Here is an 18994-nt window from a genome sequence, read left to right on the forward strand (position 1 = left end):
CGAGGGACTTGGCAGAGTGCCAAATGTTGAGCCAGTTGTTCTTTCGTGCTAGCGATTCTAATGATTCACCACACTGTTTGACGTGTGTGTGTGTGTGTGTGTGTGTGTGTGTGTGTGTGTGTGTGTGTGTGTGTGTGTGTGTGTGTGTGTGTGTGTGTCGTGCTGCTTGTTTCAACGGTGCTGTATATTGATAGGCACTTTTTAGAGCTATTTTTAGCTAGATTACTATGATCGGTATGTGGAGATTGATATCTTCCTGATGTAAGTCAAGAATATCAAGAAATATAGAATTTGTTTCACAAAATTGGTTAGATAGCATTACCATTTCACTTTTATGGAACTATTATCATAGTTACCATGGTGATTGTACTACAACTAGTATTCTTTAAAATGTAACTTGAGATACGATTGGTAATATTTTATATATGGTAATACTTCGATATATCTGCTCTTTTGTGGTAGGTAAAGGCTGTTCTTTTTAATAGTCTAATCGCGAGACATGTTTACCGAAGTGTACGTGATATCCTTTCTGACTGAATTCAGGTCATGATCTTAACCCGGTTTTTCACGATCAGTAATATTTCTATTAATGAAATTGAGTAATGTCAAGTTACCATGGCGATAAAAAAAAACAGGAAAGAAAGGTTGTCATGAGAACCTTTCTTTCTGTTTTATTTGTCTGAGAAGTCTGTTCAAGATGTTTTTCGTTTGCCGAAATAAAGCTTTCGCTGCCAGCATTTCACCCAGATTCGATTACCTCTGTGACCAAATCCTTTCTTAGCTTTCTCCCAGCCGTCACCGGGTTCTAATTGCGTGCCTTCGGGTCATCAGAGTGTTTACGTTTTCACCAGAAGTTCGAGAACCCACCTGCTAACAGGCACTGTTTCATTAAAGTATTTTAAGCATTTAGTTCTCGGAGGAAAACAAAGAGACGAAAAAAAAAAAAAACTCTCTAAAGTATTAATAAAAGTCTGAAAGAACTCGGGAATAACGCTTCTCAACTTCGCCTCTTAAAAGGCTCAGTTACTATTTTAAAGTGTGTGACATTACGCTGGTTGCACTGCTGTAGTCAACGCTTGTAACTGTGCAATCAAATACAGAGAATGGAGAATGTACGGAATGTTGGTATGCGTTAGAATACAATGGAGTATCCTGAAAATTGTAGCAGGTCCATATAAAAGAAGATTGAATTTATTTATCTGGAAAACGCAGCAGAAGAATTCTTTTAGTAGGAAACCCCGGCTAACTTCGCAATCCAAATAACATTTCCTTCATTTAACGAATCGACTAGAATAATAATCCTATTTTTATTTATGCTACTCCTATTCCAGTTTTTAAACCTTATTATTGTTTCTGTATGAAGGGGGAAAAAACAACAAACTAAGAAGGAAAACTCACTAAAGGGATCTGAATAGAAAGCGCTGAGTTGGGATGCTGTGAACAACACAATATAATTGGGTGCGTTTTCCGTATACATTTTGGTACTTTAGCTTATTTAATTAAAGGTTTATAAACCAGCTCGTTTTTCATTTCTTAAAGAACTGATGCTATTTTTTTTCAGTTAATTTCTTTGTTGTTTCTTTTTCTCGTAAATAAACGCACTTTAAATATGGCCTGTGGGAGCAATGTTTCACTTTCATCGCAATATACCAGTCCAGCATCTGAAATATCATTTCTAAAAAGGAAAATTGCGACCTCCTGTACATTAAATTAATGCACCCTCAATGACCAACTTAGTTTTAATTTTTTAAAAAAATAAATAAAATTATTATCCCATGAAATTAATAGTACGCATTTGCCTATGTGGTGTTATTTATTATATGCAAAGTGCTAAAGCTGATGGAAAATATTTCTGTGAATACAAATTCCACCACCGAATTAGAAAGTACTTAGAACTTAAAAATGGTTTCGATTAATCCTACCAACTTCATCATGGTAATAATTTCTCTCAAGTAAATCTCGGGTAAAGTGTAAAATTTCATCTAGTTCTGTGCGTGCATATGTAGTAAGCAATTAATTTTACATCAAGATAGAGATTATTTTTTAAAAAAATATATCAAAACAGACTTTCAGAATGTGTAATATACTAAAATATCATCTATTTTGTTTTGTTTGTTTCATTAATCAAAAAAAAAGTTCAAATTCCACAGGAATGCAATAAATCTCTAATGTCCATTTTTTCAAGTTGCGATGTAACTAATATTCAAACACAGAACGTTTTGAAGAAGTCAGAAGTATCTTTTCACTGATCTCCGAATTCCTCGCTTATTTCATTCGTTCTTGGCGACAGACTACATACGGATTACTCTGTTTTCTATACTCGTTTCTAAACAAGTGTAGAAACTTTACATTTCTTTACTTACACTAGAAGTGTTTTGTTGTTGGCGAATGACACCAGATGGAAGGCGCAGTTTTTGATTGTTTGCAAGATAATCGAATTAAACAACACTTCTGGTGTTTGCATCCTCACACATCCTTAAAGTGTTATTGCAACTCGGTAACCTACGTTTAATTAAGAAATTAATTTACAACCGTTGGTGGATATTTGCACCGCTTCTATAGGTCTGCGATGTGTTCTTCCAACAAGTTTCCTCTTAGCGCAAATTGAAGGGAGTTACTTTGACAGTGCACTAAATCAGTGAGTTAGCCAGCGGGAGAATGAGAACCAATACTTTCACTGCCATCTTCTGCTGAGGAAAATCAATTCTGTTGGTATTAGAGCGATAATTTAATGTCCTTTAATGTGCTCTCATTTCACATTGCCGATAATTACTTTGTGTCGGAGCAAAGGTTCTAATACATTTTAAGGAACGGGTTCAGATACCTGTTTCAGTGCTTCCCGAAGAAATTGTTTCATAATGCAGTTAAGTTGGTTTATATGTTTGGCTCCAGACGCTTCCTTCTGTTTCACTTATCTGCTTTACCAGGGAATGCCACTGATCTTAATATATACAAAGTCTACTATGATAGCAAATTTAATTTCACAGAAACGAAATACCAAATGAAAGTTTTATGCAGCTTACAGTTTCTAGTGTGGCACTCGAAGCGATTCTAAAAAGTATCGGATTAGACACAGAAGAGCGTTTTCTAAGATATCAAAATGTTCTTCAGCAAAACTGAAAAGTAGTGAGCTTGTTGGAAAATGTTGTGATATTTGGAACAAGGTTTATTGTGGACTATAAAGACGACGTTATTTTGTATTACTTTGAAAAAAAAACTTCGTATAAAAAGGTTGCTGTTCTATATTTATACACGAAGAAATTAACTTGCCTTCAGATTAAATCTCTTATAAAAATTCTTCAAGTCCCAGAATGGATTTTAACCCAGAGATTTCTAACAAAAGGGGATGTGATATAAAAAAAAAATCCGACAAGATACAAAACATGTTCAGCGCCAAGTGGAAGTGAAGACAGAAAATTTTATCAATGTTTAGGAAGAAAACATTTTTTTTCCTAAAGAACACCATTTTCACAGGAAGTACTAACGGTTTTCTTTGGTCGAAAAGATCTAGAATCTGATCATGCCTAGGAAGTGAAGAACTTTTATAAGAATTTTCAGCTTAAGGTGAGTTAACTAGTCTCATACGGAGGCAGTAAAGTTTTTCCTCCCGAAAGCGAGTTTTTTATCATCTAAAATAGCCAAAATGGCCAGGCTAGCAAAACACTCATCATTTACAGGCATAGTATGTAGATTTCACAGTTGTAGTGGTACTGCCATAATTCAAAACAATTCAACCCAAGCCAAATCGAATGGTTTATAAATTTGCACATTTGATGAAATTTGTAAAACTCTTATTGGTATAAGAAGTCTACTTTATATTTAAATGTGCTTAAAAAACTCTTGTTAATGGTTTCTTTCTTTTCTTGGTGTGTGTGTGTGTGTGTGTGTGTGTGTGTGTGTGTGTGTGTGTGTGTGTGTGTGTGTGTGTGTGTGTGTGTGTGTGTGTGTGTGTGTGTGTGTGTTCTATTCAATTGTTTCTAAATGTTATCTTTGCCTCAATAGAAATTCTAAACGTACGTTCGTTCCAATTTTGAATGAACTGTCTACAGTTTGTTTCAACAACATATTGAACATAAAAGTTCTGACTAAAGAGTTGATCGTACGTAAAGGAAGTCCTGTGGCTCTTCTAAACCGTACACATTTTATAGAGTTTCTTCAAAAAACGTATCCAGCAACATTCTTATTCCAGATTTCATATCTTTCCAAGCCACATGAAGTTTTCCAGGGATTTTAAAATCGTAAGAAGCGAATCTTATGAACCATAACGACACAATCAAAAATGTTTAAAAATGAATACATTTATTTATTTAAAATAAGAATCGCAGCTTCCTGAAGCTGCGATTCCTGAAGAAAAACCTGGAATCCTAGTTTTCAAGTACAGATATTCGAATCATGTTTATCGCATAAATATGTTTGGAGATATGATTGAGTAGTGGAAACTGCAGACTGAGTGCCCGAATTAGTTGTAAACACATCAAATACCAAATATTCCCTGATTATTCTGTTCGCGCTCTATTTTAACTTGACATTAAAACATAACTCTATGGGCTCAATATTTCTTATTACATAGCCTTTCAGTAACTTTCGGTTTCATCATTACTTGCATCTTCTTTCTTTCGGTCATAACTTTTCTGTTTTGTGACTTCCGTTTCGCCATCTCGCTATAACTTCCTTCTGATTCGCCAATATTTTACACCTTTTCCAATTATTCTCATCTCTATCAATTCTTTTTTTTTTTTCTGTTCAGCGTAATTCTCCAACTTATCTGCATTTCCACTGGTTTCGGAACATTCTAAAGCACTTTTACCACACATGCAAATGAGTCCGTCTAGACGAAAGCCATTTTTCTAGCTGTGACCGCAGTTTCCATGGTTTCATGCCGCTGATGACACATGCATTAGATGTTTTATGGTCCAAAACTCTCCCATGAGTCGCGATTACAGACAGGAATTATACTCATACGCTTACAAAAGTTTACTCCGACGTTACGAAATAAAGAAATCCCAACTGCTATCGTCCGGTATTAGTTTAATTAACTTTTCTATTTCCTACCTGCGATCACGTGATGCTCTTACCTTGCTGTTTAATTACCTTCCTGACAGAGATAATTCCACCGGACGTTATCTTATCGCATGACCCTCATGACATTTCTAGAAGGAAATTTCATCGACGGTAGACATGCGACTAAACCATCCCCTCTCACTGTCAGGTTAACAATATTAGGGTAAAAAAAAAGGTACCGCTATTAATAAAAATGCCACACGATATAGATATACTAAGATACGGGAAAAATTAGCAAACATGGTTTCTTAATCTATTAGATCTATTCATTAAGAACGCGCGGTTCTCCTTCCCCAGTCGATTTTTCTTTATGTGAATCACACCCACTACTCTAGAGACCAAACAAGATATTTTCTTTAAAGTCAGTTCAGGCTTTCAATAAGTGGGGGTGGCGGTCTCACACCCTGCTATTCATCATTAATTCATCTCCCACTTAGAGATATTGACAAGCATCCATACTTATGGTGGAATTCAAACCCACAGCCAATATGCTAACTAAGCCAACAAAATTATATTCTCACAGTACCACCAAGAATTGCATTCAGCACATAAAGGCATTCCATATGTGATCTTTTAACACTCATCAGTATGAAACGAAAGATTCATGTGTCTTCATACAACTTTTATACACAAAATATTAACCTTCAAGGCGCGAAGACTTAAGATCTTTATTCTTTAAGGCTAAAATTATAAGATTTACGTTAACTTTAAAGATCTAAGTTTAAAGGTTTAAGTGTTTATGATTAAGTTCTTAAAAGCCGAAAGCTGAAGTGTATTAGATTTTTTTTGTATACGGGGGGGGGGGGCTCAAAGTCTTTAACCTTACTTTTTGAAAGGGAAAATTTCTTCAGACTAAACATCTTACGTTATGATGTCGCTTTCTTTCAGTTAGTGAATGTTTGGACGTCTTCCAATTGCATAGATTGCTAAGCGGCTCATTAATATTATGAATGACTAGCGGACTTGAATTAATCATAAGCAACTATGCAGGAGTTTGTTTATCAAATCTAAAGACTGCAGCGAATAGTTTACGGTGCACTCTTAATCACTTATCAGGTTGGAATCTCAGCCGTGACGATAGTGGCATATCACCTTGTTCTTGATATGGTATCGCTTTATAGAATGCTGTTGCGGGAGAGATAAGAGGATTGAGTGAGCCGAGGATTTAATCGCGAACTTGCTAAGAGCGGGATTACAATAATATACTTTGAGTCAAGTCCTCTGCCTGTAGTCGATGTACATGTAAGTACATGAAGTCTATTTACATGTCAAAAAAAATGAGATCGTTGGCACAGCACCGTTAAAAATAATGTTTTTACTTTTAGGAGATTATTTACTTACCCAGTGAAATTGTTGCTGCCTTCAGATATGCAGATGAGGGTTAACTGAAAGTCACCAACACAGCTTGTTCATCTTATATGGTTGTGTATTACAATAAAATTCTCAAAGTATGGTTCCAGTGATATCTCAATTCTCAAATTTTTCTTTGTTGCAGACATTTGTTTTTACTAAAATTGCATAATTTTACATTAACTGGTATTGGTCAGTATATATATATATATATATATAATTTAGGGAAAACATTAAAAAATCTTGAAAAAATATTTTCTTATATAATTCCATGAATAGAATTATAAAAATTCCACAATCCTCTGATATTAACTAAAATTAATTAATTAAAATTATTCTTTAAAACATTCTAGTGAATACCTCCTTCCTCTCGCAATTTTTGGAAGTGATCGGTTGTTTTTATCCCATAATCACTGTTCAGTCACAGCTGCCGTCTGTTTCATTGTGGGGCTTAATAAAAATGTTTCATCTAAATTTAATCCAAGCTTGAACGTCAAGTGACGTGATCATCTCGCCGGTATCACTCTAACAATTACGTTCTAACAATGCTCAGGTTTTTTCTTTGGGGGGGGGGGGGTTAGCAACCGAAATCTTTGAAAAGATTATTTGCATAATACTATAACACATGGATTATGGTGTTTCTGATTGAATCGTACACACACTTTTTAAAGGCAATTAGACTTCAAAATCCTCCATGTGGTTTATTTCTTGCTTTTCTTCCATCTGCTCTTAGCCGCTTTATCTCATATGAGAGTTTTCCAGATGTCTTCGTATTTATTATTACAACAGTAGCCAATGAGCGTGTATATGATGTACTGGCTGATAATACTTTGAGATTTTATATGGAAGAATTTATAATTAAAAAGTATTTTATCATCCCTACCACAATAGATAGAATGTATAGCGTGCCTTAAGAGATTCAACTGTCTGTTGGGAGCGCCAATGTTTAGAATACTTAATCCCATTGATAGCCTTTTTTTTTTAGCAACCGTCTTTTCGAGCGAGTTTGATTCGGAATACATCTTTTAAATTTTTCGCTGGAAGTTCCGACTTTATTCTCTTTAATTTATAGCGAGCTTTTGCATCACTATTGGATACATCTATTGTTTTAAAGAAAGCGATAATTCAATCCTAATGTATAGGTTAAAGACAAAGATCCAATAACCTTCAAGTACAAGAGCCCCTGCACTAACTTGTAAACCAGCTACTGTAGACTTACATACTAATATTACAAGAATCACTGGAATCCAAAATTAAATTTGCTGTAACTCCGGTAGAGCTTGAATATTATTAATTTCTCCCTTTCTAATTGGGTATTGAAAAATATATAGCTTGTATATCCTGATATGCAAGCTCTCACTGAGCTTGCATATGCAACTATGCAAGGAAAACTAGAACAAAAATGTTCTAGTTTTATTTTTGTTCTAGGAAAACTAGAACAAAATGAACGAAAACTGACCATTTCGTCTTCTTTCCCCTCCTCTTTCAGTGACTTCTACAGGTTGCATCGTTCAACAACGAATTAGTTTACTTATTTCACATTTAACAAACGGCATTCTCTAAAGAAATATGTAGAACATGAGCAATATACTGAGAAAGTACAAGGGATACTTGCAGCTTAGATGAATCTATTCAGCTTACAGTATTGTTTTATTTTTCTTAAGACTTTCATATCGTTCAGTGAATACTCTCAACTACAAAAACAATGATGTCAGCCAAGTTATCCTCTCTAAATTTCAGACAATTGCTTTGTTTCTTTAATATTTGTCTCTTTGTTTTACACATTTTAGGCGATTTGTTTAGAAAATATATAATCACTAATCACAGCTTGCTTTTTATTAAAGCATTATGTTTTAATATTGATTTAATCAACAGGTTACACCTTGCTTATTGGAGGCGTGAAATGGTTTTAAACATTTCCATATTTAGTCTTTAGAGCAGGATTTTCCAAATTTCTAACTCTTAGCTCACTCACGACATTAATATTTTATAGATATATAACCAAATTATGCCTTGAATTATCATCAAAAAAATTAAAACTAAGTGCATTCTAGTTGTCCTGAGTTAGTCCAATAAACAATTATAATTGAATTATTTAGTTAGTTACTTTAACTCGATTACACAATAAAGAGAACACTAAGCCTCCTTCTGTCTTGCATTAATTATGATTACGATTCATCTTTCACTCTTCTAGAAACCGCATTTTGTAAGCAAAACAAAATGACCATGCAATTACTGCTATTGCCTTCTATATATTTACACGTGTAAGTTAATAAAGAAGAATGCAAAAACTTAACAAAAAATAGAGAAAGAAAGAAAAGGTGGTTTGTTAATTCCTAAATAGTATGCAGGAGAAACTTGCTAATAACATAAAATGATGTTCTTCCATCTAACAGTGTCATTAAGTTTTAACAATGGTTTGTACCATAATAAGCAGACGAAAGTAGTTAGTGAGAGTTATTAAAATGGTGAAATTAGCGATCCCTTCGTACTTCCTCCCTTCGTTTTCCCCTACCTGTTTGTAGTTATAAACCCCTTCTAACAGACCGATTAGAACTAAACGCTAATTACTTCCTATAATTTATTTTTACAGTAAGAGTACTGTGTTAGTCAGTTATCTCAGCTAACAGCTTTCTTCTTGCTTTTTTACTAAAACACTACCTTGCATCTAATTTATGTCCTTACTGTCCACTTTAAGTTTCATATATCAGAAATCCAAATCCGTCAGAAGTTAACGAACAAATTCACTTTGCCTCAATAATAATTTAAATAAAAAATACAAAAAAGTTTTAGTTTTAGTTTTTTTTTTTTTTTGCTAAAAATCAAAGGTAATTAATACTTTTCATAATTAATTATCATTTTTTAAAATACTTTTATTCCCAAGAAGTAATAATTTTTATTTATATAATTACACGGGAAAGTAACATAGTATGAAGGAAATTGCAATGAGGTTCCCATTTGAATACTGTCTTACTGGGATCATCTTTTAATTTTTTTTCCCAATGCAATCATCTCATTATTTGTGTAATGAAATTATTCTGAAGTTATTAACTGTCTATAATATTCCCTTGAACACTGTTCATCACAAGTTACAAACAGTTAGCATTGTTGTGTATTCAAACATTAGCATTGTTCGACTACGTAACAATGATTGCATCTGTGTTGAAACATTCGATTATGTAAAGTGAGTAATTCGTTTACAACTCTTATTTGTAATTTAAGAGTGTGTGATCTACGCTCATCTGACTTTTAATACTCTTCTGTAACATTAGGAAACTAAAGGAAGAAGAGTTTTAACTGCAGTTTACTAAAAATCAATCGTATTTGTAATTGACGCTAGACGAAGATTTCCATTGTGTGCCTTCCTACAAGATCTTTTCTTGAGCCAGCGAGTGAACTTTAACAGAGTTTAGGTAAGCTTTTCACACTTGTCTGATAATTGCTTGCTAGCTACAGACCTGAAACAAACTCGTTGTTTCTCTTTAAGAGCTTTCGCTTGGGGGAATTGCCAGTGAAATAAAATAGATCATTGCACACGTTACAAATGACAATAAGTTAACGGACTATTGTTTCGCGATCGGTTTAGCGACAGATAGAGAAATAAATGGGAGGGCGCTATATAAAGCTCGGAGGAAAAGATCTAACGGTTTCTTCCGGTGGTATTGATGTGATTATTCCTGGGAGACCCCTCGGCACAAAGAGAAAGAATCCTTGAGACTAATAATAATATGTACTGCATCAAATTTTCTATAACACTGGTAGATATGTAAGGAAAACTATTACTTTGACAGTGCCTCTCACTCTCTCTCTCTCTCTCTCAATATTTCAAGACTTTGCTTGTAGTTTCAATGGCAGAAACATTGGTAAACTTTATTCTTTCGTTACTAATATATAATTTAAGGTTTTACTTCCGACATCGCATTAAGATGAGAAGGATGCGATATGTGGGAAACGATTCCAGATGCATTTTTTAAATAATGACGTCATCAAGCAAGCGGATCTCTTAGTCGCTATCGGGTGTAGTGGAACGAAGATAGTTTATCAATTTGGGTGTTTTATCAAATCAGAGCCGCTTAATATATTCCTATTTCTAGCTCTGACAATCAGCCACATTCAACTGCTCTGAGCTCATTGGACAACTTCTAGCTTGCGAGTCCCCTAGTAGATATCTCTAAGAACTGGTTTTTCCGATATCTATTTGTTGATTATTAACTGTCATTTGTATAGTAATCGTTGAAAGTAATATAATTCGACATAGAATTGCTATTTTTACAAATAGATTTCTTAAGTGAAGTTACCATAGCAACCAACGGAAATGAGAGCAATATTAAATCTTTAACGATAACCTTCATAAGTACTGTTTATAAGTTTTAATCTCTTTCCAAGAAATGAGTTTGTGAATTTTTTTTTCTGAATTATGCATACGTTCTCAAATTATTAGATAAAGACCAGAAATATTTATCTTCTTCTTTTTTTTTATTTTTATTGAAACCCGTATGATGTTTACTTTCTGCAACATTAAGATAGGAGAGAACAAGCAAACAAGAACATAATAATTGTATTGATTTACTTGCACTATTCCCACGCGTAAACCAGGAGAAATGTTACGATGGCATTTAAGTCAATTTTCTACACCCATTAAATTATGGAAAGCCATATAGCAAGCTGACATTTCGCTTTTATTATACGCTTTCTATAAAAGTAAGAATTTTCTCGTGCTTTTTACCGAACCCTATTAACTTCACAAAATTAAAGTCGCTTCAAAAATATTATAAACGCATTTCTTGTTGAATTATTAAAAGACAGAATGGATTTATTAAGGACCTTTACGATGAACTTGCTCACGTCATATGAAAAGCAAGCACGAAAAGACCGTTGCCTGTTATAGCACTGACTAACAGCGCGTGAACTAACGCGAGATTGCGTACTATATTTTAGTTAAAGTTGGAAGATGCGCGATGAGAAGTACAATATATAAAGTGTCATCCGTTCTGGTCAGAGACAAATTGTGCACGTCTTTTAAATGAACGGTCTCTGCTGTATCTGTTTCGTTTCGCTCACATTATTGGACTCGGTAACAATGTTCTTTTTCCCCTAGTTCAGATCCAGTCTTTCTAATATGCAATTTTTTTTTCTCATCATTACTCTTATAGGATTTCGCTCTTAATAATTTTCCTCATCAGAAAATCTTTTTGTTAATAATAACATTCCGAAAATATTCATTAATCTTGTAGAAGATTCCACTACCTTTCTATGCTTAAAATTAATCAACTTTGAATTTATTTATTTAATCTGAACTCTTATGAATAGCAAACCTGATGTCGAGCAGGTAGCGGTATAATGGATCTAGGATAATAATAAAAAAGACAGAAGAAAGATTATTGTAAGATGCAGAGTGTAGATTATAATCACTATGCATAATAGGTTATTTTGATGCATATTTGTTGACCAATGAGACTGAAGTATTTCTGGGCGAGGGGCATCAATTATACCATGTATACGTATATCGCTTATAAATGACATTTATCATCTTTTTTTTAAAACAAAAAAAAACGAGTAAAAATGAGGAATATTTCAAAGGCAGACGTAAAGCAAATCTCGTTATCAAAGACTTGCTGGTTTCACCAAGAAGATTCTGATTACGAAACAAATCACGGATTTTTGTCTGCCCCAGTTGTAACACAGAGAAAATGAGCTGACAAAACACGTGCCCTTGTGTGGGTCGATGGCGATTTCAATGAATAGTTAATGACGGACAGAATTCAGCGCAGGCAACACTTGACGATGGAGCATCGTCAAATGTTACGCCTGATATTTAATTAGCCAATGAATGAATCAAAAGGATCTTAACTGGAACAAGCGCTGTGAAGGAGGGAATTACAGCATCGGTGAAGTCACAAAGATCGAAAGGAGCGATTGTATAAAGTGCTCATTAAGGAATTTACAGTTTGGATAATTTCCTTATTCTTATATTCAAAATTTCTTCCAAATAAATAGCTAAGCGGTTATACGTTTAAATAATGGTTAAATCTCTGAAAGTGGCATGGATGTCTTGGAAATTCTTCCCAGATTAGAAACTTATAATGGATGTCCAAACACAAGATCCTTAGGTGATAACCGAGGTTTATTTGTTGATGGCACATCTCGTTTATTAGAAAAGGGAAGGTGAAGTCATGAACTCCAAAGTAAAACTCCATCTGTATAGTCCTCACTCATTTTCCACCATTCCTGGGTGGGGAATCCTATAAAATAAGGAACGGACTTTTATCTGACAAACGTTTGGTTTGAAAGACCTTGGTTTGAATCCCTTCAAGGAGATAGACGAAAGCATGGAACATTTTTCAGAGATTTTTTAGCTAAAGCCGAGGTAATATATCCGGTGGCGGTGTGGTAGTCAAAGTGGAAGGATTGAATTCCAATAAAATGGATATGTTGACTGTCAAATCACGCAAGTTGAGAGAAATAATACCCTCACCTAGCTGTGTTAGTATCTTGGGTGATGATTTAGTAAACAAATTTGACTAATAAAGAAATTAGAGGAATGGGGATGAAGAAAAGGAACTCCACCAACGCATACACACACTCGCACACTTCATTGGTTGACTTCAGTGTATGCTAAGGTGGGTGAACTGTTTTAAAAAGACAGTGCTTATTTCCTTTATACAATGCATCAAGTTGAAATACAAAAACGATAAACTAAGTGTTCAGGTTTGGAACCATTTCAAACAGAACATTAATAGAACGACGACAAATTTCTATTCCTAACTCAACTTGTTAAACAATGTCCATATTTCTAAAATAAGTGTAAGAGTATTAAAAATTAATTATAATTTTATATATAAATATACCAAAACATTAAATATAATTCTAGAATTCTGGAATTCTATATATATTAAATAAGTCAATATAATTAGCTAATGCTATAAGGGGGTTTAGTTTAATTAATATAGTTTTATTTATTTACATATATTAATTAGAAAGAATATTAATATATTATTTAGAAAAAAAAACTAATCATTTTTTACCAGCATTGACACACATATCGACTTTAGACTGATGGTCTGGTAAAAAGAAAGCGATTCTGCTTTCCACAGATCTTCGATATATTTCAGTTATTTCGAGGATGCATTAAGAACAAAATGATACCGTCGTTCAGTTGATCCTCATGTTTATTAATAAAAGTTTTAAAGTAACATCGTTATCCCTCACCGAATAGCATTTACACTACTAATGGTTCTATCTAGGGATTGTTTTCTGATAACTTCTCCATGTTCAAATCCAAAAACGATAAACTAAGCCCAAAGATGGATTAAGCTTAACTGAAATGGATTGAGCAGAACGCAATACGTATTTTTTAAACTTCAAATATATATTTATATTCAGATCTCTATCGACTGTATTTTTAAAGCGATCATTTTGTTGTTTTGGAGTAGTGACCCACATTTTATTCTTTAAGGGCAGCCATGCAGTCTGCTTCTAGAGAATTAAGTCAGTTTGCATTCACAAAAGCATCCCTGGCGAAGACATATGAGAAATTATCCTTTCTGAACTAATGACTGTTGTAACATCTGGTATTAACTGCACACACAAGATTATGTTTTAATTTTTTTTTCATTTTTTTCTTGTAATGATCGCGCTTTGTGTTGTGAGTTCATTTTAATTGCAATGACGACATCGTTAGTCGAGTTCTAAGTAAAAATGATTTGCTATCGAACGCTAATAATTTCAATTATTAAAACGTAATAATTGAAAACTGGGAATAGGTGGGGGAGCTTTCTAAATTCTATATGAAATATAGAATTTAGAAAGAATTTAGAATTCCATACCTGTTTCAAATTTTGTTAATTTGAAACAGGTATGGAATTCTAGTGACTTTTTTCATATAAATTTAAATTTAAATTTCTCTATGCCGAAAAAGTTTCGTCTATATCCAAAATGACACGAAAATGAATGCGTCAGGATGGAATATTTTTGTTGTTACATGTATACAGAGAGAAAGAGAGAGAGAGATAGATAGATAGAGAGAGAGAGAGAGAGAGAGAGAGAGAGAGAGACGCTGGATTTTACAGAATGCACCTTAAACTGAAAACGAAATGTCACAGAACTGACATGTTGATGAAAGAAAATAAAACGAACGATAAAATACTATAATACAAAAATTATTTCTCCATTTCAGTATTAATTCTATCAAAAAAAATTAAGTATACGAATAATATTGTGAGATTCAGAAATTAATATCAGCAGATTAATCTAATTAGTCTATTAATATATAATAAATGCAATTAACAAAAAATCATTTTTTAAATTATCACAATATTATTATTATCATTCTTCTTCTTCTTCTTCTTCTTATTATTATTATTATTATTATTAGTAGTAGTAGTAGTAGTAGTAGAGATTCCTCGGAGTCAAGGATTCTCATCAAGGGAGGCCACATACTACATGCACCAGCTGTCACACTTGTTCTTAAATTCATTCACGCTCCTTGCACACACACCATCCAAAGCAATCCATTCCAAGCACTCACCACTCTATGACAGAAAAATCTAGCTCTCATCTCTTTCTTGATCGCATTGGTTCTCAGCTTCCAATGATGCCCCCTCGTCCTTTTTCCACCCTCCATAAAAAAAATCCATCTACTGAAAACCTGTATGATTATTTCAAAAGTTTTGAGTCTCGATCATATCATCTTTTTTCTCCTGTTTGCTAGTGTATTCAGTCTCAAATTCTCAGTCTGTCTTCATAATCCGTATCCTATAATCCTGATATTATTTGCGACACTCTCCACTGTATCAGAATCACCACGGAAACTAGGAGACCATACCTGTGTCCAATAGTCAAAGTGAGGTCTTATCAAGTCCTTGTAAAGAGACAAAGTGATTTCCTTATTTTTACATGTCAAAGTTCGTTTCAGCATTGCAGTTATCATATGAGATGTATTTGCAATCTATGCTATATGGCCCTTGAACTTCAACTTCTTATCTACTAAAACTCCAAGAACCTTAGCCTGATCAATTTCTTTTAACATAATCCCACCAATATAATACAACATTGGATAGCTAATCATGACAAAGTGAATTGCTTTACATTTACTGACATTGAATTGATATCCATTTTCCAATGCCCACAATTCCAGCCCATTCAAATCATTCTGCAAGTACTGCATAGCGATATGCACTACTTGCACAATGGTAATCGGCATTCCTGATTACCTTACCTATCTTTGCATCATCAGCAAATAGCTTTATGTCGCATGCCAAATCCTTCCCAATGTCATTAATGTATAGATTGAATAACAATGGACAAAGGACTGATCCTTGTGATACACCACTGGCTAGCTTAAATCTTGCAGACTCACATCCCCCATGTATCACTTTTTTTTATATGTCATTTGATATCTTTTTGATATCTGATTATATAAAAACAATAAAATTGTCTAATTCATCGCTGTGATGATATTCAATAATTTCAACGTAGTTGAGTTCGTAATGCTCAATAATATTGCTCAATAATAATGTTTTAATCTATTAATATTTGTTTATAGTTAATTCTTTTATACATCAGTGAATCTAATTATCCGGATAACTTCATACTCGAAGAATGAGATTATTCTTAGGAACAATATACAAGATTTTTTCTATTTTTTTCTCTCTTAAGCTATTCATTGGAAAAGGTTACTAAAATATGAATGGACGAGGTCACTGAACTCAAATATTGACAAAAAAATCGCATAACTGCTGCTATTCGTGAAGGGGCACGCGATCCGTCAATGTTTCGATACATATGCTAGTTATTTTATGGGAACGCTATCATATCATACTAACTCTATTCGGAAATGGCTTTTGCAGATTAGACCATCGTCAGATATAACATGGGTTCTCGGGGGTAATATAAAATAATCTGGAACAATTTATCATACACAGTTCTTCTTAATGGAGATAGATAAAGATCTCTCTCTTTCTCTCTATTCCTTTCTCCCGGTTACATATCGGTCTAAAGGGCGTCATTATATTCCGGTCTTGTTGACTGAAATAGCAAATGGGGTTCCGTACACCACGATCGTCAATAAAATGAGAGCCCTTCTGGCATAAACCTGTAAGGCAAGAGTCTGTTGGGAATAGGTGATGCCATGAGTCTCTCCAAGTAGATAACCCACACACACAGATGACACAGCAAAGGATATTACTGCATCAGATGACTGTTATGAACACTGCTAACACGGACCTGTCAACATGAGTTGTGTTACATTCCCTCTTAACCTCGGGCAACTACTAATTCTATCACTCCGAATAGTATTCTATTGATATATATATATATCATACTCTCTATTGAATATATTGGAGTTCACATGAAAATGACATTCGGTTTGTTATTTAGTGCATTCGCAATGGTCTAAGTTAAGTTATATTCCTATAATTTAGTTTGACAGAGAAATTTGCTTGTGCGACTGAGAATAATTCATTCAATAGAACTGTATGTTTATATAAAGCATACTTATGGGGTACTAGTAATTAGGCAAATGAAACAAAAACATGTTTGTGAAAATATATCGATCAAAATTTTTTTTTAAAATTCACAGAAACCTTCAAGTCAAGCACACTAGCCTATGAAAATCTATCCTGTAAATGTAGTTTCACTGCATAGATTGTGCGAAGCACAGGAAGTGGTAAATTTGTAAAACGTTCAATGAATAGATCGCGCGTGTGTGTGTGGGTGTGTAAATGATAAGCAAAACTTATTAAGAAATCTTGAACTTGATGTACTTAAAAATTAACTCTTCAGAAAAAAATAATTTATATACCAATATAATAAATTTATACAGTTTTTGGTTTAATCTATTATAATTTTGTTTATAGTGATTAAATTTCCTTAAATCATAAACCGTATAAACTTAAAAAATTAACTCTCAACGAACAGTGAATAGAATAGAACCTATGTAATTTTATTAGTTCAGAGTATAGTTTGGACTGGAAAGGATTTCTCTAAAGAAAACAATTTCTCTACGATGCAATGTCTTATTAGCGGTGTTGTGAAGACAAAATTTAACGGAAAACAGATAACATCTCATTAATGTATAGAATATTTTAAGAAGAATGCTCAACTTTATAATAAATTATGACGAAGCTTTGCAAGGGTTTCTTTCCACGTCATGCCTTAATAGCCAATAGGAAGCCGCTACCTTAAGGCGGGATAAAAATATATATCTCGTTCATTTCAGTTAATAAAATATAGTAGTGACCTACATTTACTCAAGTGTCTATAATACTGTGGAGTTTTTTTTTTAAATCAAATTTTTAAATATATGTTTTAAGACGGGTTTAATATGTATAAATATCCTGCAAAAAATATTTTTTTTTATTTATGAATTAATGCATAAATGTGATTAAGCGTTAAAATGACTAAAGAATGAAATGATAAATATAACAACGAGCTTATTTCTGTATTTATCTACTAAGGAAATGCATTTACCTGACTCTCAGAACGCAGGATCTTCAGTTGGTCATTGATGAGGGCATATTTAGCTGCCTCTTCTTTTCGTAGGGCACGCTCTTTCTTTAACTCCGGGCTCCAAAAAGTTCGAATACTGTGCATACTGGAGCCCAGCTTCTGAGTGGTCGCATCGAGCTCTCTCTTCACACTTCCGTAATGGCTCTGCAACTCGTTGAGTCTGGACTGAAGCTCTACGACAAAGCTTTCTTTGCTGTAGTTGTGACGGTTGTCAGGGTTGTGTGCGGGGGAGGTGTGCGTGCCGCGAGGTAGATGATTTGTCCGATACTGATCACCATCTAAGAAAGTTTCTCGTGTCCGATACATGTCGTATTCGCGCTCATCGCGAGGCCGATACAGTGCCCGATCCAAAGAACGGTCCCGAGTCCTGGAATGACGCGTTCCTCCGTCTCCGCGTTCCAAGGAACGGTCGCGTGGTTCACGAATGACCATTGGGTCTCGCTCTTGATCCCGGTCGAGAGAGTGGTAGCTACGGAGGGGAGCTCGGGTGGCGGAACGACTACGGTGAGCTGAACCGGTTCTAGGATCCATGATGTAAGTGGGTTCTTCTGTGTAGTAAACGTCGGCGAAACCCCCGCTGTAAGAGTGCGGCACGTGGATATCGGCGGGGAGAGTCAGCGGACTACTGTTACTCGAACGACTGATACCGTAATGGCGTCCTTTACGCGTTTGAGAGGGAGATGATAAAGAGCGAGTGGCAATAGGACTTCCTCTGACCGAAGGCGGCTGAGATATGGAGGCGATAGTGTGAATCTTAGAAGGAGATCCTTGAGTATAAGAGGTCATCTCTAGTCGTCGGGATGGCTTTGGAGAACGTTGCGTTTGACTTACATTGCTGTACATATCTCTTGACATAGTGGGCTTCCGTTACTAGCAGCAACGATTTCCACACTTCCACTGCGGTCCTCTTTCTCGCGCACATTCGTCACACTCGTGGAGAAGGTGGCTTAGGGGTCATGATGAAGACTACGGTGTAGTATCCCATTCATTCAGCCACGGACAGCTCCTCACACCTCATTGCGCAGAGCGAACGGGGGAAGACACAGAACTCGAGATGAGTACACAGACGCCTTAT

At 34.6% G+C, this 18994-nt stretch overlaps 1 protein-coding gene across 1 annotated transcript in view; it reads right to left on the reverse strand.

The window, feature by feature from the left end:
- Nucleotides 1-18774, reverse strand: part of brp (ELKS/RAB6-interacting/CAST family member bruchpilot) — a 430961-nt gene extending 412187 nt beyond the window's left edge. Inside the window, exon 1 of the mRNA XM_090402027.1 lies at nt 17881-18774. Within this exon, the coding sequence (XP_090258153.1) occupies nt 17881-18774 (894 nt within the window). The remainder of the gene's footprint in view (nt 1-17880) is intronic.
- Between the last annotated feature and the right edge of the window lie 220 nt (nt 18775-18994).

The sequence above is a fragment of the Typopeltis vanoorti genome, chromosome 2 (assembly GCF_054136105.1).
Source record: "Typopeltis vanoorti isolate ZY-2024b chromosome 2, IOZ_Tvanoo_1.0, whole genome shotgun sequence".
NCBI classification, from domain to species: domain Eukaryota; kingdom Metazoa; phylum Arthropoda; class Arachnida; order Uropygi; family Thelyphonidae; genus Typopeltis; species Typopeltis vanoorti.